The sequence below is a fragment of the Panthera pardus genome, unplaced genomic scaffold, assembly GCF_024362965.1.
Source record: "Panthera pardus isolate Hobbes unplaced genomic scaffold, ASM2436296v1 HiC_scaffold_13, whole genome shotgun sequence".
NCBI classification, from domain to species: Eukaryota; Metazoa; Chordata; class Mammalia; order Carnivora; family Felidae; genus Panthera; species Panthera pardus.
The window spans coordinates 23090730-23113643 of record NW_026526688.1 but is presented as its reverse complement, the minus strand read 5'-3'; the positions used below and the strand labels follow the sequence as shown (position 1 = coordinate 23113643).

Below are 22914 nucleotides of genomic sequence, written 5' to 3'. Positions count from 1 at the left end.
TTATGAAGTAGTAGATTTTGGCTAGACAAAGGAAGAACATATGAAAAAAATCTACCCTCAGGAGCATAGGTTAGGAAAGAAGAGAGGGCCTTAAATTTCCTGCCACAAACCTTTTTACAGTATTATCAGATCCCTATATAATTTTATGATTAAACCCATAATTAAAATTTTTCCCAATACTCTGCATTTCTGGAAACTTTTTACACCCTGAATTTATTTATAGGTATCCAAGAGACACATAATTTATCTTAGTTTAAAATAAAAATCTAGACTTATTTTCTTCTTGTAAGTATCACCTATGGTGACATGTATATAAATAAATCATCATGATTTCTAAATAGTTGTCTTAAGTGTTAAAATATTTTGGATGTAATTTACAGTTTAGTCTGTCCTTTGTTTTCCCATGATTTACTATTGTAAAGAAACTATTCAAGACTCTAATGCATAAGTAATGTGCAGAATGTCATTTTATGATATATCTATCAAACAATATGCTCTTGGAAATGACAGATAATGTTTATGTTATTTATTATATGTCCTGTCTTATTAAAGTAGGTAATGGTAAGAAATACATAAATTTTTAATCTTACAACATCTGTGAAGTTTATAAAATCAGTACTTCCAACTTTCCTCTTGGTAGAAATTTCTCTGCATATCACTCCAGCCCCAGCACTGTCAAACTATTTATTCACGTGTAGTTTGAGAGGAAGAGACATGGCAAATATATTTTACAATTATTCCTTTTTGATATATAATAATACAATGGCTGTGATTGTAATTGCTCAGGTCAGAATGATTGTGTCATAGCATTTCCTCACAAGTCTGTTAACTTCTCTGGGCTGCAGTGGTTAATTCAGTAATTACTACCTCCTCACTAGTACTCACTCAGTTCCTCTCCCTTCCCTATATACGAGGACTTGACTAATACTATTTTGTTCCACTGCGCAGAATCAAGTAAATATATTGTTTTACTTGATCATGTACTTTGAGCTTCATTGACCATGGAGCACGACCAAAGTGGCAAAGGGAATAAAAGGGTTTTACCTAGCTTCTAAAAATTAGAAAAAAAAAAAAAAGAAAGAAAGAAAAGAAAGGAAGGATGAAGTGTTTGATAAAAATACCAAACGTGGTGAGGTATGAAATAAAGCATCACGTAATTAATTACGGGTTTAGTAACATTGTTATAAGCAGGGATGTTTTAACATTGTTACATCTAGTGCCTGGTGTCTGTCATAGTTGGATAGTCCACACATTTTTAAAAAGGTGTTTTTTTCATTTTGAGGTATTCAACCAGATTTTTACTTTATCTTCTGCCAATATTCATTTGAAGTTCAACTGCATGAACTTTGTCTGAAATGAAATGTCACAGAGGCTGCAATTGAATGCTTTTAAGCGCTTATGACTTTCAACAATTTGTACTCAAAACTGATTGATATTCCTGTAGAATTGAATGAAAACTGACAGATTTCTAGACCATTTTTTGACAGTATCATACCTTACCTACTGCTTGATTTCCAGGATTGTAATTAAACCTGGTCTCAGACCTGCTAGAATACTTTTAAATGTATTTTATCATTATGGAAGTATATAGAACTGCTAACTTTTCCTTGTTCTCCTGTGCCTTAGTATTTCATTTCTTTACTCCTCTTTCTTTTATAATTATTTCAGATTTTTTTCAATATTTTCTAAGAATTACCTGAAGCTAATGAAAGTATACAAGTATTGTGCAAATGTTTGATTCTTAAGACATGCTTAGATTTTTCTTATTAAGAGCTAACTCCAATTTCTACTTATTTATGGCATAGATTTAAGTCAGTTTCAATTTTTTAAAATGTATTTAAGTTTTTCATAATTCTAAACATGTCTGCATTTAATTGGCTCAGATTTTTAACAAGTATTTTAATTTTATGAACATATATTTTACTAATAGAAATAAATTTTGTTTAAATACCCAATATATTTTCATATGTATTCCCATTGCATACGTTACAGATATTATTACTCTTTTAGAGTAAAATCTTCCTAACCATAACAGAAAGAAAAGAAAACAAAAAAGTATTTTCCCTACTGTCAACTTGCCTGGTTTAAAGTGGTAGGGGAAACCTAGACCACAGCACCTCTTACTGTAATACTGGCCTTCCCTACCTTCGTGAAAACAAACAACTCTTTGACACAGTGACCTACAATGTGGGGGGGGATGTCCCCACTTTGGCTTTCCAGAATCCACGTTACTTTGTTCCTGAAGCCTTTATTCTTAACTTTTTGTCCACCAGGATGACTATTTCTAAGTAACAGGCTTTTACCGAAGCAGTAATCTAGTCAATAATCTAAAATAACATTTCCTTGTAAATATTGCATGGCACCTGAAAAAAGTAAAATTATAGTTACTTTTCTGATAATGCAAATGTCTATGCTAATATAGCCAATGCTTTATAATGCAGGGGCTGATAATCATGTTTGTGGTTTTCACATATTTTGTCTTGTTTTGATCCCTCTGGGGCATTTTAGTACTCGTAGGAACTCTCTAAGAGAAGAAAACCACCAGAAGACTTAGATCAGTCACTTTTGTTGTTTTCATACCCCAAATAGTCCATTTTCATTGAGAAGAATGTGGAAAATAATGAATACATTGTATTTTGGATTATCTGGTTTGTTGTGCCTGTATGTGCCATGAACTATTAAAATGTAAGTATACTGTTATTAATTGAATGCATTTCAAAAACATGCATTTGGGTTGCATGTGTCTAGACCCTAATAGCATTGTCTGTCTCTTTCTAGTAATTTGCCTAGTGGGATTAGGCCTGGTGGTCTTCTTCTTCAGTTTTCTACTTTCAATATTTCGTTCCAAATACCATGGCTATCCTTACAGGTAATATCATTATATTAATGTGTGTGTTTGTGTTTTTAACTAATAAACAGAATTCCCGTGGGTAATACATATTTAAAGGCTAACATAAAGTAGCTAACTCATTTGCCAAGTGACTTTAAACTCAGTTAAGCAAGTTTTTGAGCACCTGCCATGTGTTCAGCTTGGACTTTGCAGAGGACTTAGTAGACACAGGCCCTGTTCCCAGGCAGGGTATCGTTTCATTTTAGAGATACGTATTACATATGTATTATATATGTACATATAATAAAACGGGTTTAGCTTTGTGGAATTCATCAGAATTTCTCTCTCTTGTTTTGTCTGTCCATCTGATCATTCACATGCAGATTCTCTGGCTTCGTCAGGTTCATATAGGATACATGTTTCCTTCATTTTATTTCTAGCATCTCTCAGAGCTAACAAAATACAGTGTAGGAAAGCAGTATGAACCCGAAAAGATACCAAGTTTACATTTGACAGGTGTTATTCCTTTATTAGTCTAGCACATGGATTTATGCTACAGTTACCTTAGTTGTGGTAGATCCCGCTTTGGGTTTTGTTTTTCTTGCACTGCATCATTTTCCTTTTGAATAAGCTTTTATTTTTTTCTCAGAAATTTTAATCAGCTCTCTTATGAATGATCATGGTAATAAGCAGCTGATACACATCACAAGAGCAAGTTTTGCTAAAAGGACTGCAGAGATTACATGCCAAAGATTTGGACAAATCCTGAGCTAAATCCTAAAAACCTGACAGTCCAGGGGAAAAATATCTATTTGTACAACTAGTTCACTGGAGGAAAAAATAAAGGTGATAGCAGAAGCAAGAGTGACAGAGGTAATAAATGAAAGAATGAAAGAGAGAAATAATCCTAAGAAGAGTAGAAATGTAAGATGTTGATAAGGAAGTAAAAGAAATTTCCTCCCACTGAATTGTCGCGTGTGAGAAGCTTGGTCAGTTATGAACCTAACATAGCACCGCGTTCTCAAACGGCTTCCATTCCCTGAAGGGTGTATCTGTGGCACAAGCATTGTAGTACTTGATTTAAAAGAAAAAAAAAATCAACTTGCTCTTCTCCACAAAAGCAGTTTGTAAGGAGCGAGAGAATGAGATATAGGACACCATCATCAGAGGAAAAGGAAAACATGCGCAACAGTCCCGAAGGCATGTGCTGGTCTGAGAACTTACGGAAAGACACTTGTGGCTATCCGTCTTCACAGAGAGTGAGGCCCTGCGTTTAACCCTGAGGACCAAGGGCTAACTTAACGTACTTATTTGTGGCAGACATACATTGAAGTGGGCTTGCAAAAGAAGAGGAGAATGAGTTCTCATCCAAGACCAGATCCTTGTCTTTGAGAGGAACTGCAAGGACAAGTACACTTTTTTCCTTTAAAACGAATGAAAAAACTGCCCACTGCTTGCCTACCGCGGATAATACCTGTCCTGTGGATAAAACTGTTAAGCTCTCCCTTCGTGAAAATGCACATTTGAACATAACAGCATACACTAATTTAAAAATCACCTTTAGCCAGGGACGTCAGTTCTAGTTCTCCCTTTTAATTACAATGTCTGAGAATTATAACTTTTGTATCAAAAAAATACCACTGATAGTTTAGAGGTAATTCTGAACACAGTTCTGAATTTTTATTAATTAGTTCCTCATAATTTTGAATTCTGTTTAATCTACAGTCTTTCATTTCTTCTATATGTAGTCATCTTTACATGTTTTATTTCTGTTTTGACTTCAGTCTTAAACGTCACAAAATCTTAAACCCTTACACCCTTCATGATATTTTCTCAGTACTTCACGCTGTTATTTTTGTTGATCTTTCTAACTTTTGAAGGGGTAGGATCTGCATGAAATATTTATCCTGTTTCCTTCAATCTGTCCCACATTTTAGTCTTAGGGGTTTTTTTGTTGTTGTTTTTCTACAGTATCAGTAGGTTTCACACCATCACTAACTCTCCTAGGTTCTCTGTTACGTTTCAGTAAGCAAACTTCCTGGATTTAAATTCCTGATCTGTTACTGGATGTGTGACCTTGGACAAGTTACTGGACTCTTCTGAACACTGGTTTTCTCATTTGTAAATGAAAAAAAATTTACATGCTTCATAAGACTCTTGTCAGGATTACATGAGAGAATGCATGTAGATTACTTAACACATTACCGAATACATGGTAAATGCCACATAGTATTAATTACTCCATAACTGTAAGTTGCTAATTATCAGTATTAATTATTCAATAAGTTGCTAATTATCATCATTAATTCAGATGTAAATATTTCAAACTCATTTGTATTTAATCTCCTTTCCTAAGCAGGATTTTCTTTACACTGAAGATTAAGTAACTGTTTTATATTTGCATGATTCAGTTGAGTGAAGAACAGATTTTCCCTGAACCTTTTGACGAACTTAATTGGACTCCTGAGTCCCTTGAAACTACCAGTGAAATATCAAGATTATTAAGAATTTGGTCTAATTACCATCTGAGCCATGGTTCAGAAAGGAAATTTTATTCCAGGGGTAGCAATGAATTCCTTTTTATATTAAATAAAGATTAACTTTAGGCTTGTCCCATCTTCAAAGAAAAGCAAAGAGCTAGTAGTGATACACGGTAGTCTTCAGTAATGGGTAATTCCCCATTATTTTTCAGGGACACACTTTGACCTACAAAAAATCAAAAAATTTCCATAAAAGTACTTACGACCCATGTCTCTCATTTAGTAAAAAACTAAAATGAACCATTCTCTGTTAATTACCACTTCACTTCCTGTTTATAAAACTCTTTAGAGAGAGAGAGTGGCAGAATGGACAGATAATATTTACATTCAGAAGAGTGGAGTTCAAGTTTAATGTATATTATAGTAGTTGAGAGCTCTAACTCTGCAGTCACACAGATCGGAGTTTGAATCTTAGACCCTCTCTTCACTAACTTTGAGACTTGGAGTTAGTCACTTAAGTTCTTGGTCTTATTTTTCTTCATTTCTAAAATAGTGTTTTAGTTTCTTTATGGGGTTTGGAGACAGGCTCAGTTGTTAGGTTTGTGTCACGTTAATGCTGTATCGTTTGCTAAGATACTTAACTCTGCTGAGCTTCTTTCTTCATTGGTAAACTTGGTCGAACACCTGTCTCAGAATGTTGTGGGGAAAAATTATATAATTCGTAGAGCCTGAAATGTAGGCTTCTCGATAAATATTACTTCGCCTACGTCTTACCTTTACAATAACTTCAGCATTTTACCTCATTACATTTGTGTTCAGCATTTTACTTCATTACCTTTTTCACTAAGTATTCATACAGAACTGTTTCATGTATTCAAGTCATTTTCATTCTGTAATACTGTATGGTATTATAGAGAGAAGTCCTTGAAAATACCTTTTTTGTATCTCCAAAGTGCTGTGCACATAGTAGGTGCTCTTCATATTAGTTGAACGTTGAACTCAAAAACATTTTTTATTTATTCCTCATCTAAATGCAATAGGAACCGTTAAGATAGAAAAGTAGTGGGGAAAAAAGAGTACTGGTTTGCCACATTGCACAACTCCAGAAGATGGAATTCACATCAAATGACACCCCGTGGAGTTGTCAGGGTATTCCACACACCTAAAGGGATGTGTGGTGTGTTGAAAGATAATTATTTAGAAACCAGAGCTATAAAGATACTTATTGCAAACTCAGATTGATTCTTAGCTGGCTGACATCAAATATTAAAAATCTATTATTAATTAAAATTGCGTATAATGGACATAGAAACTATCTTCTATTGTTTTTTTAAAAAAATACTTGTATTTCCTGATGTCCTTGGCTATTTTGAGAGATAATGAGTAACAAAAAATGGATTTACCTTCAGTAATGGAAAATACACAAATAGCTGGAAATGAGAGCTATTCATATGAATTTTGAGAAAAGTATGATACTGAATAAGTACAGCAGGGCCAAAAAATCCCAGGGTACAGTATTATAGCAGTATCACATTTTCTATATCTTACATGTGGATCTTTCATCTGTAGAGACCATATTAAATATAGCCTTGAGCCGTACAAATATAAAAATAATATCAAAATGGTGTGGTGATCAGCCCATAATACATGTAACTGCTAAGAATTTCACTGGGATTGTCTTTCTCCTGCTGGGTTCCAGCTTTGAAGAATGACATAAGTGACCAAAGATGTAGAGAGGATTCGGGGAAGAGCTGGAATGCTCTAAAGGCACCATTGTCTGGCCCTTCTCTTGTATAGATAAGGAATACAGTGCTAAATCTTGTAATAATACTGTGCAAATGGAAATTGAATCTTAAGGACTATTTTTTCCATATTGTTGTATTTCATTGTGGTGTATTGGAAAGTGATCTGGACTGAGTGAGAAGATATGATTTGGACCATGGCACTTTAAAACTGTAACCTCAGGCAAGTCTTTTAATCTTCTCTGAGCCTCAGTTTTCCTCATCTTTCAAATAAAGGCCATAATATTTATCTCATGAGTAAGACAAGTTGTAGCAAACTATCGTTTTACAGATGTAAGATAACTTTTAACTGTGAGACCCCACATTCCAGTCGTGGGCTACTGTGCTTAGCGGCTTTACAGACAAGTCCTCAGATACAAATCTCAAGCAATAGACTCTGACCCATGGAATTAACCATCTGACAAGCAGTATATTTTTAAAATGCTCCTATATGTGCATACGCACTCCACTCCAAACAAAATGTAATTTCATTTAGTTACCTGTGTTTTATTACTTTAAGGAGGAAAGCAGAACCAAAACAAATGACAGAAATATACCGAACTCTGCCTAGGACAGGTGTAGTCTCAGCCCTTTTTCAACTAACGAAAATGTCAAGATAATAAAATAAAACACAAGTCTCTGAAATATGTACTAAGATTTTTTAATTTTTTAATGTTTATTTATTTTCGAGAGAGAGTGTGTGTGTGAGCAGGGAAGGGTCAGAGAGAGAGGGACACACAGAATCCAAAACAGGCTCCAGGCTCTGAGCTGTCAGCACAGAACCCAACACGGGACTCAAACTCACAAATCGTAAGATCATGACCTGAGCTGAAGTTGGATGCTCAACCGACTGAGCCACCCAGGCGCCCCTCTGTACTAAGATTTTTAATCAACATTTGGTAATTTCAGCAGTAAATACTAGGAACCTCTACCTAAGGCCAAAATAATTTTTGTAGAAAATTGTTTTGTTCCTTGACGTTTTGTACTGCACATTCCAAGCCCTTCAACCTCAGAACACGTAGTCTGAGCGGACACACACACACAGATAGCTCTCGAGGGTCAGTTCCGTCTTGAAAGTGCAACTTTCTCCACCATCCAGCACCCCACTGAAAACAGGAAAAGCATAGAGAGCTCCCATGGCCTAGAAGACTTTTTGCTTCTTCACCTTTCCCCCAACCTTAGTCCACACACTAGCTTTATGTTTTTCCCCAGAAATAGTATCCACATTCCTGATCATGTCTAATCATTAATAATCATGTTAGACAAACTGTTACTAAGTTTCTCTGTGTTCAGGCCGTGTAGAGAAGTGGCCTTGGCAGTAGTTAGATTTGACCTCTGGTGCCCTGTGCGACCATAGATACAGAAAGGTTTCCATACTCAAAGATCTCTTCCCTTCTCCTAATAAAGTCCTGAATTTCCTTAGGCCTTGTTTTAGATCGTTTGCTTCAGACTTGAACTTTTTCTGGGTTCAGTAATTTATTATTACAAAGCAAAGAAGCAGGTTAAAGAGGCCTAGCTAACAGCCATGATGTACTTCTCCCTTGCAGTCCCTTAGAACATTTAATATAGAGTAAAGGTTAAAAAAAATCTCACGAATAGGAATCATTGAGTTCCACCAACTACAAGGCCAAACAGGAGTGAAAAATCAAGTAGTGGGCCATCCATGCTCTCTGGAAAGAAGCAAGGCTTTTCCTGTCTTCTCTACCTTTTTTTTTTTTTTTTTTTTTTCCAAAACCAAAATGAAGTGCGAGCAACTGCTGATTGAACACATGAATGATTTCTGTAAGACAGAGTGTCTTGTAATCAGGTCTCCCTGACCTAGTTTGAGAATAGGCAGTTAGTACAGAAGAAAATTGTGTCCACCCGAAGAGCTCAGAGAACTTAACAAGCTCCCAGTTGGACAGAATTCACTCATTTAAGAGCATTGTGTACATGCTGGTTTTTTTTAAACACCAACAAAAGACAGTTTAAGGTAAGTAAAAACAAAATGCACGCCACTGTTTCATCCCTATTTAAATATTTCACAGGAAGAAAAAAGGAATAAACATGCTGTGCATATAATCAGTGTCTCCAGTGACCAAAACCAGAGGTCTCTTCTCGTTCTACAACCCACATAATCATTCTAGCACTTTAGTTGACCAGCTCCTCTTTGAAACGTTTTACCTTGGATTTTGTAACATGATACTTTTACACCTTCCTTTTTCCTTCCCAATTATTTCCCACTTCCATATGCAAGTCAGATCCTGAACACCTTTCTCCTGAGATCTAGAACCAGACCTGAATACCACATTACCACCTCACCCCCCACACGGCTAAAGGGCAGCCTCCTCTGTGCTCCAAACCTATTTTCTGCTATTCTCCCCATTTTCCCTAAGACGATGTTCTTCTCACAGTCCTAGAGGAGTCACTTGTCTGGGCCTCCATCACTCCTAAGCTTATCTCCCAATGTATAGTCATTATCTTCCATAAGCAATCACTTATTCTAGAGTAACACAGAATTAATTTAACATATGCACAGATTATGTTGCTTTATCAAAATCCATTAATGGATAATAACAAGAAAGAGGGGAAAAGCTAATACATATTCCTTTACATGATCTAGAAAAGCAAAAAGATAAAAATTTGAAATTTTTCATAATCAACACCTAGGTTATCGATGTCAATTCTTTGGCTTGTTTATCTTTTGAACCTAAGAAGGGATTATACCATACATATTTTATAAGCTACTTTATCCCTCTCATATACATCGTGAATAGATTTTAGTGCCATTAAGTATTCTACAATATGATTTTACTAGGGACATAATAACTCCATTGTATCCATCACCTTAAATTCTTTCAAGTTTGATTCTGTCTGTGTCCTCTATTTCTTCTTATAACACACACAGCCTTCATCATACCCTATGACATAGTAGTACACGAGTCAGCACCTATTGCCTGTGGACCACATCTGGCCGCCTGGCCATTTTTGTGTGCCATGTAAACTAGGAAGTGTGTTTACAGTTTTAAGTTAAGGGGGGGGGGATATCTTGTGACGTGTGAAAATTATTTAAAATTCAAATTTCAGTATCCGTCAAGAGTTTTATCAGTACACAGCCAGATTCATTTGTTTTTATATCTTCTATGGGCTGTATTTGCACTACAACAGCTTAGCTGAGTGGTTTCAACAGAGACTTCTAGCCCACAGTGTGTATTCACTTTCTGGGCCTTTTACAAAAAGTGTACGGACTCCTCAGTTAGACATACTGAATACAGCACAATGTTATTGTCATTCTTTGGCACATTTCTGCACTCAGCCCCTTTAGCCTAAGCCACTATCGCTTCATTTAACTTCTTCTCAAAGTCAGAGTTTTGCTTTATATGCTTGTTTTTCAATTCCTCTAACACTTTGACTTGCCATCATATCAAGTATATCACTGTGTTATACTTGATTTTGTCTGGGTCTTACTTTCCTCTGGAAGAGAAATATAATGGCCATGACCTTTAGTCATTACATGTGTTACGACCACCCTTCTATACATGATACTCTCATATACGATAGGTGGTCAATAAGTCTTTGCAGAATACTGATTGAGATGGACAGTGTTTGGCCCAAATTTGAGAAAATAACTACCATTTTAAACAATGTTTCTCTAGAAAAACTTATTTTGAATTTCAGATAATAACCTTGCTACCAACTTTTAGAACCTTGGTTCCCAGCAAGTCAAGGACTACATTTTTATGTCAATAAAATGTGTGCTAGTGGGAGGGAGTAATTAGGAAAGAGCCGGACCTGGAAGGTGTTTTGAGATTTCCATCCCATCCCTTCGTTATATACACAGTCTCCTCTGCATCAGTGATGTGCTCTCAACAATAATCAAGTTACACAGACTAGAAGGGAATAGTTGCACCCATTTAAGCTAGAGAAAGGGAGAGTTTCTGGGACCTAACTGTGCTGGTTCTACCCGGCTCTCTAATCCTCCTGTGTAGAACTCACCGGCCTGGCCTCCAACTTCTACTACTACTTGAGTTCGCTGACCATACATACAGTCGCTTCAAAGCCGGTCACAGTAGTCAGTGTCTGTCACACACGTGCCGACTACCATGAACTGTGAGGAAAACCATTCATGACAGGGTGGAGGAGAGTCTAGACAGAAGTTGCTGGTGGCACCCAAGGCAGCTGCTCCCTCTCTGAGGAAAGCAGCCACAGCCCTGAAAAATACATTTCAAGTAAGAGGAGGCTATTCTGGTTTGCTATTCAACAGTTTTCGTATTACACAAGTATTTAATACCTTTTTACAGTAAGCATTATTAGAAAGATAATATCCAAGCATTATTAGAAACATAAATATATGAGAACTGTTATGCCCTAAGATTACTAGACAGGTAAATGAAAAGAAAAAAAAATCTTGTCGGAACTTGATGTGTAAGACTGAGGGACAAGTCCCGAGTGGTGAAATCCATATGAAACATTCATACTGGAATATACATTGGCTATTTAATATTAATATTCATGTTAATATTGAATGATTACCTAGAGAATAACAGTGTATCCTTCTCTAAGAAGCATTTTAAGCAAACAGTTTTGACAGGCTTCAAGCTGTCCAATGTCTTCAAACACTTGTAAACTTATAACGCTTTTTATGAAAAAGATTTTAACTATAAAAGAACAGCAAGTATTCTGTTAAACTTATCCTTCATTGTAGAATAGTATCAGTTCAAGATAAAATATATATTTGTCATTGCACAAAAGAATAAAAATGAAGGATTGTTTTAACAGCTTTTTATTTTTTTTATTTATTTTTTAAATTTTTTTCTTTTAACGTTTATTTATTTTTGAGACAGAGAGACAGAGCATGAACGGGGGAGGGTCAGAGAGAGGGAGACACAGAATCTGAAACAGGCTCCAGGCTCTGAGCTGTCAGCACAGAGCCCGACGCGGGGCTCGAACTCACGGACCACGAGATCATGACCTGAGCCGAAGTCGGCCGCTTAACCGACTGAGCCACCCAGGCGCCCCTTAACAGCTTTTTAAAAGAAATAAGTATTTTAGTTTGGGAAAAATCCCTAGCATGAACCAATAATGTGGTAACTAAGGATTCTTAGTTTATTTTAATATTAAGATACAGAGATCCTTTTATTTTGTAAATTTAGCATCTAAAAATGATAGAATCTTTTTTGCTTTTCCAGCTCCCAAAATTAGGAAGTATAAGATGATCACAGGGGTCATATTACTGTTTTTGCTCTTACGGTAAAGTATTTTTAGCGGTGATAAAAGGTGATCTTTAGTGCACCACACCTTGAAATGTTCAGACCATGATTAGAAAACAAAAACCAACTCCCTACAAATCCTCAGTTTTGTTAAAGTTATAATTTTTTCAACTTTACATTCTAAATTGTTTATGATCAAGTTTTCTTTTTATCATTAACCCTCCTTCTTCAGTTAGCTTTAATCTTTAGGGGAAGCTTAAAATGCATGACGGAAAATGCCAGAGTTCCTCTCCAAAGGCCACCTCCACGTGCATTGCCATCAGTGTTAAGGATTGTGTGGCCTGAACGGCAGCCGCTGCTGAATGCGCCGGGGACGTTTCCTGCGGACATTCTTGTTCTCAGAGGGGGTTAGCCTTGCGATACCTCAGCCAGAACTTGCTAGTTTGAAAACAGAAGCAAGGTCTTGTTGCATCTAGGTATCAGCCCATGATTTCCACCCTTTACTAATTCCTCAGAGACAGATATACAGAGTAATTGTTTTAGTTTGCATAGCATGTTTACTTTATAATTTACATTATATAACATTTTAAGTATTTACTGCAGATTTTATGTAAGGTTTTATTTTTTTTAATAGTGTTTACTTTGAGCACACAGTGTCACTAGGTTTGTAAAGTACAAGCTCTAGAAAGAACTCTGGAGATCATCCAAACAAACGTTCTTCTCACTAATGAGGAAACCGAGGTTCAGAAAGACCAAGAAATATATGACGAGGATATTATAAACATCCAAATAGTAAACTTACTAAGCTTAGTTTTCCAGCTACATGGCTTTTCAGCTATAGCAACCATTAACTTCATTTTCGTTTTAATGTTCAGTTAAAACGTGGTTTGTCTCTGGTTGTCCTACAAAGTTGTGTTGTCAAGACAAAAAAACCACCACGTATTAGAAAAAGGTACAAATCTCAAACAAAGTCAGTCAATGTTGTTTAAACTGACTTACCATTCTACAAGTTCTATTTCTGTTCATAGATTAAAACTTTGCTTAGGGAAGTTAAAAACAGCGATCTTCTGCTTTCATTTCTGTATGGACAAGCATCCATTTGTGTTTCCTCAGAATCTGATGACACGATTTACGTGTACATTCTTTTTGGTTCAATATAATTCAGTTATATATTTCATTTAAAAGAGATCAAGTGTTTAGTTATTTTGTGTAAGTGAATGAATTGCGGATTCAAGAGAAAAACGAATTTTGTTTTAATCCATCCACAGTTTTTATTCTAACTTTTACTTACATTGCCAGTTTAAATGCTGATTTAACTATGCTCTAACCAGCAATGAGAGCAGTTCATAGAAATAGGGTATTTTACCCAAACTTAAACACCACTAGTTCAAGTTCTTATCAGCATCTCTCCCACCCCTGCCTCTTCTCCCCACAAGCGTGACCCCATTTCAGGAACTAGTTCAGAGAAAATGCCCCGATAAGAAAGGAAAATGAGGTGAATTAATTATAATTATGACATTTTATATTACATTTACATGTAGTAACTTAGAATGAATAAAAAGCATATTGTGTTTCCTTATTTTCAGCATATAATTTTCTTTCTTTTTCAGCTTTTTAATTAAATGAAGCCAAGTGGGATTTGCATAAAGTGAATGTTTACCATGAAGATAAAGTGTTCCTGAGATATATTTTGAATTCTTGAGTTCATTTCCACATTGTGATAATCTAGCTTATTCTTGTGTAATTTTTTTTAAATGTGAGTTTTCCTGGTAAATTTAAGTTATGGAAGTAGATGGTTCAATTTCATATTAGCACTGGAAAGAACAAAGGAGACATTGAAATGTTTTCGAGCATATTATAGTCAGCGTATGCCTTAGGACTGAAATAAATGACAATGTAATTATCAATTCATGTGTTAGAACTGTTCACTCATTAGTAAGGAAAACCACAATGTTAGTAAGAGGAAACTATGAAATATATGTTAAAGAATCCTTAAGGTTGTACAGAGATAAGGTGTATGCATGAAAATGTCACAGTGAAACTCTACTCTTTGTCACTTCAGTATAAAGGATATGTGTATGATTACAAATAATGTTTTGTTCTTATTAATCATAATTAGATAAAGAGGGAGCTGGATGAATAGTGCCTATAACTGGAAGCCTAACCTGGGAAGTGGAGGTTTTTTCCTAGGATACAAATTTTAAAGCAAACAGGACCAAATCAACAAGCTTGAAGGCATCAGATGAGGGAAGCCTCCCGCCCAAACTAGACATTAATTCCTCTCTGACTTTAGAGGTATCAGACGTCAGAGCAGTCCTTCCCTCATTTCACTTCCGGGACGAGTTCTCGGAGCTGACTGGTTGCTGAAATGCTATCGTTTTAAAATTTAGATGTTAAGTTGAAACCCTCTTTAGTTTTAAATACATCTTCAGCTAGAGCACTGTGATAGGCTCACTGAGAATTCTTTCTGTAGGGGTGGGGCGCAACGGGCTTCCCTAGCTGCCTCTGCTTTTCCCAAAACATGGAAACTTCCCAGCAGTGTGGATGAACCTGGAGTCAGAGAAGTCTGGTTATGTACCTGCTGGGCCCCAGAGTTTGGGGGAATTAGTCATACTTTTTCTCTGTCTTCCCTCTTTGGAAAGTGTAAAATGAAACCAAAATTAGACTATAAAAAAAGAAAAAATCCAGGAATCCAGACTTAGAACTACAAAACTAACCCAGCGTGGCCATTTTCCCCATGTTCCATGGCAAAAGTTTGCAATTACAACTTGGTTCCCTGAATCCAGATAGCTAGAGAGTAGTCATCCTGTACATGGGTGACTCAGTGAAGCTTTCTTAAAAACCAAATATGGGAATCTAATCGTTAATATGTTTGTATGTCCTCTTTTAATTTATAAAGCGCTTTGGCAGATTTTTTTTTTCTTTACAACAACCCTGTAAGGTAGACAGGAATATAAATTTTGTCTGACTTACAAAAGCACTAGAAGCTGAAAGCTGCAAAGAATAGAAAAACAGAGCCTGTAACCGGGCTTTCAAACTCTCAAACCTGAATTTTTATTTTCTGTGGTGCTAAACAGTTGAGAAACACAATCAGCTCAATCAACTTTTTTCTTTTTTTTTTTTTTTTTTTTTTTTTTTAAGATTTTGTCATCTAATTTTCATTAAGATCCAAATAATAGACCATGGAGAACTTTGTTGGTTAGGAGTTTCAGGCACACAGTTTCAAACAGGGACCAGGTGTACATCCACTGAATTTACTTATTTTGTACCTTTATGAAATTAATAAAGAATGGGAAATATCAAAGCCTATAGGGGCATATGAAGCTAAATTCCAGGGCAGTATGTGTGCTAGCAAGAAGTTGTCTTGTCAAAACATGATACGCAGTGAAAATTGCATAGTAATTCAGAACTATATTCACCTTACTACATATTCCCAAATCTGTTATTAAAAAGCACATTAGGTCCCCTAGTTCCTGTTCAAAGATTGATAGGTTTAGTACTGAAATATCACTTACGGAAAAGCATTAAATGATCATGATCATTTATTTAATGCCCATCCCTACGTAGCACTTGACATGTACATGTAACTCCATTGAGTATTTTTACAGTTTCTAAGATTCTTTGAGAAAAGACATGCAATTGAAGTTTGAGACCAGATTTTACATGTAAACATATCTTTATTATAATTACATTGGTCTGTCCCCTTAAGGCTGAGAGTTCTTATTAAACAACATACATCTAGTCTCTATAAAGCTTAACATAGTGTTCAGTCGTGACCAAAGTCAGACAATGGCCCAGGTAAGGAGAACTTCCCTATCCCAGATTAGTAAAAGTTTTCTAGCCTATATTATGTAATTTCCTCTCAACATTAATTTCATGCCAACTATATAAAGACATTTTTTTTTTTTTTTTTTTTTTTTTTAGCATTTTATAGCTTACAAAGTTGTTGCTTTTCTAGACTGTTGTTGCATTAGGGAAGTGATTCTAGAAGGAAATAAACTGCCTCAAGACAAGTTGTTATTGGAAAGTGCTACAGGCAACAACTACAAAGAGTGGTTCAAATGGAGTTTGCTTTCAGAAGTTTGCATGTGGAAAACCACACATGTGATATAGGCTACCTTTACCTTTGCCAAACAAGTCACATTGAAAAATTAATTTGTATCTACTATGCTATATCCTCCAGTGTCACTTTTCAACCCTATTTACTGTTTTGAAGACTCCCTTAAAACTGGTATGTTTCACCGTCTCCAGTTAGAATAAAAAGAATGGCTTTCCTACTTAGAATAAAAAAATCTTAACATAAAGTTCCATCTAAAGGGGTTTAATTTCTAACATCTGATGAATAAAATGTTGCATTTTGCTCAGCTGACTGTTCCTTTCATCAGATATTTCACATGAGTAAGCCTAGGAGTGTTGTGTGTATACTGTAATTTTCTTTTGTGTATACAGTAATATCCCTTGTCAATTAGCAATCCAACAAGCATGGTGATTTAGGGAGATTAGATCTTGTAACCATAGAGCTTGACAAGTACTCCCTTTCTTGCTATTAGGAGAACCTCCCTAAAGGTACGTGAACAGAGTAGTTATTTCTAAACAAGGCATATTATTTTGAGATCAAACACCGTAAACACTGCATTTTACAAGTACTGGTAACAAAGGCAAACACATTAACTGGAGCATCTAGGAACAAAACAGTTGAGTGGACTTTAGGAGACGGTGTTCCTCAGAGCTCATTAACCATTCGGTTTAAAATATTAAAACGAGGTTTTTCATATTCTAGCAAGAAACTGTACTGGGTCAAACCAATAATTTATCTAATAGAATTTTTCTAAGAGTGGGAAAAGGGGGACCATAGTAGTCACACTAAAATGGTACAAGTATGTTCATGTTAGCCTCTAAATTCCTTTATTTCATTCATGACCGTATGTCATTTATGAATCTTTCCATACTCCTTTTGTTATCTACTTATGTCTGAAATATATATATGCTGTGTTTTTATCATATAACAGTCTTAAGTATATACAAAGTTTTAATAAAGTATCACACATTCGGACTATAATAGGAAAATCAGGTCACTTGTTGGTACGTGTAATTCCATTAAAAATGATGCATACATATAGGCCATGAAAATGGCAAGATGAAAAACTCTAAGAACTCATGCACTCCACAGAAACACTAGGAAAACTGGCAGTGTCCCTCAATATTGCTTGAAGTCTGAAAGATAGTGAAAGGTTGACAGCAACCCTATGAATGCTTAAACAAAATATGACTTAAACTCAGATGGATAGTTTAATGGCATTTTAATCTTAGTCTCCCCAGTCAGCAGTGGTCTTAAAAATGGCAGCCTGTGTACCTGACTGTAGAGGAGGCAGAATGCTCCTATTCCTAAGGAATAGTGTTTTGACCTGAGGATTACTGGGAGAATTCAGGCAAGGGGTTTGTCTTTGTTTCACCTAACTCGAATTCCTCAGGGTAGAAAAGTGACTACTAGGGTGTTTCTCTGAAATAATGAAATGAATTTTTGCCTCAGGCAGGAGCATGGTAATAGTTGTGACAGACATAGACACAGGGCTGAATGCCTGAATGAAAGGAAAAGCTGGAGAATGAATTACTTTGGGGAATAAAGGCTTTGAGAAGCTGCCATGTGCCAAAACCCAGATCAGGATGCATCCTCAGAAAAGATCTGAGAAGACGCTAAGCTTTTACTTCTTGCTGATGTTTACACCCAGCCCAAGCAAGACATGAAGGCTAGAGCACAGTTGTCAACTCCCTGGATAAGTGCTCAAGGGTGCCCCAACAGAGTCAGTGTGCAAAAGCCCAGGGGACTAGTTTGTTTCTTTTTCTCTCTTTTGTCTGCAGGCACTTAAGGACACCTCTGTCAAACCACTAGCTGACCACTAAACCAATGAAACACAAACTTTGCAGACCACAAATGACAACATAATTTTACAAAAACAGTTTTGAAAATTCACTAAATAGCTACAAAACTCACAGCAAGCCACAAAAACTAGCTGTGGAGAGGGAGCAGAATCCAATTTCTAGAGTTGCTTCATTACAGTATGTAGAATGACCAGTGCAGAAAACATACAAAGTATAAATTATACCCATACACAGGAAAGAACTTTACAGACACTGTCCTTAAAGCAGCAATTCAACTTCCTAAAGACTTTAGTGGTCGGTAATGTACTCAAAGAGCTAAAGGAAACCAGATGAACAAGGTATCACCAATTAGAGAATATAAATGAAGAAATAAAAATTATAAATGGAGTCAAATACAAATTCTAAAAGTGGAAAAACCGTAAGTGAATTGAAGAAGTCCCTAGAGCAACTCAACAGAACACGCAAATCAGACACAGGGCATGAGATGTAATTTGGCAATAACCTCATAAAAACAAATGGATAGAACTGTACATGAGCAGTTCTTATACGCTATCAAATGTAAGCTGCTATTAATTCCAACTAGACTTTTATAAATTTAATATAAACCACAAAGTAGTAAAGGAAGAATTGAGTAACTATATATATATAACATGTCGAAAACAAGTTGTAGAATGACAGAATTCCTTATGAGTAATTTCTTTAAATATAAATGCATTTAGCATTCCACCTAAAGGAAAGATTTGTCAAAAGGATTTTTAAAGTATGATATAAGTATATAAAATTACATAAGAAAGGAAATCTCAAATCAATACCCTTACTTTACACCTTAAGGAACTAGAAAAAGAAAAGCAATCTAAACCCAAAGGTAGCAGAATGAAGGCAATGATAAAGATTAGAGGAGACCTAAACAAGCTAGAGATACAATAGAGAAACAATAGAAAAAGTCAATCAAGACACCTGGGTGGTTCAGTCAGTTAAGCGACCGACTTCAGCTCAGATTATGATCTTGCGGTTCATGGGTTCAAGCCCTGCATTGGGCTGTGTGCTGAGAGCTCAGAGCCTGGAGCCTGCTTTGGATTCTGTGTCACCCTCTCTCCACTCTTCCCCTACTCACACTCCCTCTCACTCTCTCAAAAAAATATATGAACATTAAAAAAAATTTTTTAAGAAAAAAGAAAAAGTCAATTAAACCAAAACTTGGTTTCTTGAAAAGAAAAAATTGACAAACCTTTAGCTAGACTAAGAAAAACAAAAATAGTTTTCAAGCTTCTAAAATTAGAAAGTAAGAACATTAACACCTATCCTACAGAAGTAAAAAGGATCAAAAAGTTCTGTAGAAAAATCTTGGAAAAATGGTATTCTAGGAAGATTCTGAGCTCACCTCTTCTTACAGACAAATCAAGGCTTCACCTACATATAATGCAATTCACTCAGAGCGACATAGTGAAAATGACAAAAAACACACGCACAAAACAGAGACACAGTGGGAACCCACAAGCAGGAGGGATAGTATAGGTATGGAGGTCCTCCATGAGGAACAAAGGGATTAAGTCCCATATGGGGCACTCCTAGCCCTGGGGACCTGCACTGGGAAGCTGAACCCCCATAACAGCAGAGCTTAACTCTGGGACCTCTGCAAATCAGTGGGGCTTAACCACCTAAATGCTGTCAGGACTGGCATTCTCTTGAAAGCAGCTACCAACCCAATGCACCTGGCAGGCAGCCCCAGTGAGGATCAGGAAGATGCCTACTGAGCCCTACAGGATGCCTTCCACCTAAAGCCACTACCTTCAAGACCAGGAAATGCAGTTGACCTCCAAAAAGCATAGAAACAGAGAGAGACAGACAAAATGAGAAGACAGAAGAATATGTCCAAACTAACAAGACAAAAATCTCAGAAATACCTAAATGAAACAGAAATAATCTAATTAAGAGTTCCAAGTAATGGTCATAAAGATACTCACTAGACTTGAGAATGGATGACCTCAGTGAGAACTTCAGCAAAGAAAACATAAAAGCCAACCAGACCTAAAGAATACAATAATGAAAATAGATACACTAGAGGGAATCAACAGCAGATTTGAGGATACAGAAAAACAGATCAGTGATCTGGAACACAGGGTAATGGAAAGAACCCAACCTGAATAGCAAGAATAAAGTATTTTAAAAATGAGGATATTTTGAGGGATCTTTGCAACAACATCAAGTGTACTAATATTTGCATTATGGGACACCATAATGCAAAGGAGGAGAGAGAGAGAAAGGGGCAAAAAACTTACTTGAAGAAATAATACCTGAAAATTTCTGTAACTTGGGGAAGGGATCAGACATCTAGGTCCATGAAAAACAGAGAGCTTCAAACAATATGAACACTTTGTATGCAGGTCCATACAGACAATGATAAAGTAAAAAACTAATAAAGAGTATCTTAAAAGCAAAAAGAGAAAAGCAACTAGGTACATACAATGGAAACTCTACAAAGCTATCAAGAGATTTTTCAGCAGAAACTTTGCAGTCCAGAAAAGAGTGGTATGATATATTCAAAGTCCTGAAAATGAAAAGCATACAACCAAGAATAGTCTACCCAGCAAGGTTATCATTCAGATTTGGAGGGGAGAAAGAATTTCCAAGAAAAAAGTTAAAGGGGTTCATCACCACTACACTGGCCTTATAAGAAATGTTAAAAGGACTTCTTTAAGTGGAAAAGAAAAGGTCATAACTAGGGAAAAATTATGAGAGAGGAAAATTTCACTGATAAATCAAACATACTGTAAAGGTAATATATCAAATACAAAGCTAGTATAAAGGTTAAAACATAGAAGTATTAAAATCAATTTTATCTACAAATATTAAGAGATACACAAAATAGATGTAAAATACAATGTCTTATTTTAAAAAAATGGCAGGGTGCAAAGAGTAAACATATAGTCTTTTAGAAGATATTCAAAGCCAACTGACCCAATTTAATATAGACCCCTATATACATAGGAAGTTATTTATGAACCTTACATTAACCACAAACCAAAAACCTGTAAGAGACACACAAAAAATGAAAGAATCAAGCATATCATTAAAGAAAGCCATCGAATCACAAGAGACCTGAAGAAAGAACAGTTGACAACAAAAACAGAAAACAATTATCAAAATGGCAGTAGGTACATAGCTATCAATAATTACTTGGAAGCATTAAGTCCATTTACATTTAATCAGAAGACATGGGGCATGAAAGGATTAAAAAAAAAAACCACCTATATGCTGCTTTAAAAAAACTTACTTTAGTACTATAGAAACAGAGAAAGTTCAGGGATGGAAAAAATAGTCCATACAAATGGAAACAAAACATAAAAAAATAAAAACTGAGCAGTACAAATCTATCAGACAAATAGACTTTAAAACATAGCTGTAGGGGGGTACCGGAAGATGGCGGCATAGGAGGACGCGGGGCTCACAGCGCGTCCTGCCGATCACTTAGATTCCACCTACACCTGCCTAAAGAACCCAGAAAACCGCCAGAGGATTAGCAGAAGGGAGTCTCCGGAGTCAAGCGCAGACCAGAGGCCCACGGAAGAGGGTAGGAAGGGCGGCGAGGCGGTGCGCGCTCCACGGACTGGCGGGAGGGAGCCGGGGCGGAGGGGCGGCTCGCCGGCCAAGCAGAGCCCCCGAGTCTGGCTGGCAAAAGCGGAGGGGCCGGAGGGACTGTGTTCCCACAGCAAGCGCGACTTAGCATCTGGGAGGTCATAAGTTAACAGCTCTGCTCGGAAAGCGGGAAGGCTGGAGGACAAAGGGAGGGAGAGCTGCTGAGCCCCCGGACAGCAGAGCTCAGCTTGGCGGGGAACAAAGGCGCCAGCGCCATCTCCCCCGCCCATCCCCCAGCCAAAATCCCAAAGGGAACCAGTTCCTGCCAGAGAACTTGCTCGCTCCGCGCAAACACCCAACTCTGTGCTTCTGCGGAGCCAAACCTCCGGCAGCGGATCTGACTCCCTCCCGCTGCCACAGGGCTCCTCCTGAAGTGGATCACCTAAGGAGAAGCGAGCTAAGCCTGCCCCTCCTGCCCCCGTGCACCTTGCCTACCCACCCCAGCTAATACGCCAGATCCCCAGCAACACAAGCCTGGCAGTGTGCGAGTAGCCCAGACGGGACACGCCACCCCACAGTGAATCCCGCCCCTAGGAGAGGGGAAGAGAAGGCACACACCAGTCTGACTGTGGCCCCAGCAGTGGGCTGGGGGCAGACATCGGGTCGGACTGCGGCCCCGCCCACTAACTCCAGTTACACACCACAGCACAGGGGAAGTGCCCTGCAGGTCCTCACCACGCCAGGGACTCTCCAAAATGACCAAACGGAAGAATTCCCCTCAGAAGAATCTCCAGGAAATAACAACAGCTAATGAACTGATCAAAAAGGATTTAAATAATATAACAGAAAGTGAATTTAGAATAATAGTCATAAAATTAATCGCTGGGCTTGAAAACAGTATACAGGACAGCAGAGAATCTCTTGCCACAAAGATCGAGGGACTAAGGAACAGTCACGAGGAGTTGAAAAACACTTTAAACGAATTGCAAAACAAAATGGAATCCACGATGGCTCGGCTTGAAGAGGCAGAGGAGAGAATAGGTGAACTAGAAGATAAAGTTATGGAGAAAGAGGAAGCTGAAAGAAAGAGAGATAAAAAAATCCAGGAGTATGAGGGGAAAATTAGAGAACTAAGTGATACACTAAAAAAAAATAATATACACATAATTGGTATCCCA

General features: G+C 37.0%; 1 protein-coding gene across 6 annotated transcripts in view; it reads left to right on the top strand.

Annotated features, from left to right (window-relative positions):
- Positions 1–22914, top strand: part of TUSC3 (tumor suppressor candidate 3) — a 283032-nt gene that overhangs the window by 243975 nt on the left and 16143 nt on the right. For 2 of the 6 annotated variants that reach the window (XM_019466760.2, XM_019466756.2), the window contains one exon: positions 2779–2869. In XM_019466760.2, coding sequence (XP_019322305.1) covers positions 2779–2869 — 91 coding nt within the window. Of the gene's footprint in view, positions 1–2508; positions 2544–2778; positions 2870–7214; positions 7276–13890; positions 16645–22914 lie in introns of those variants that run through there. The other 4 variants (XM_019466759.2, XM_019466758.2, XM_053900916.1 and 1 more) reach the window with 4 other exon arrangements.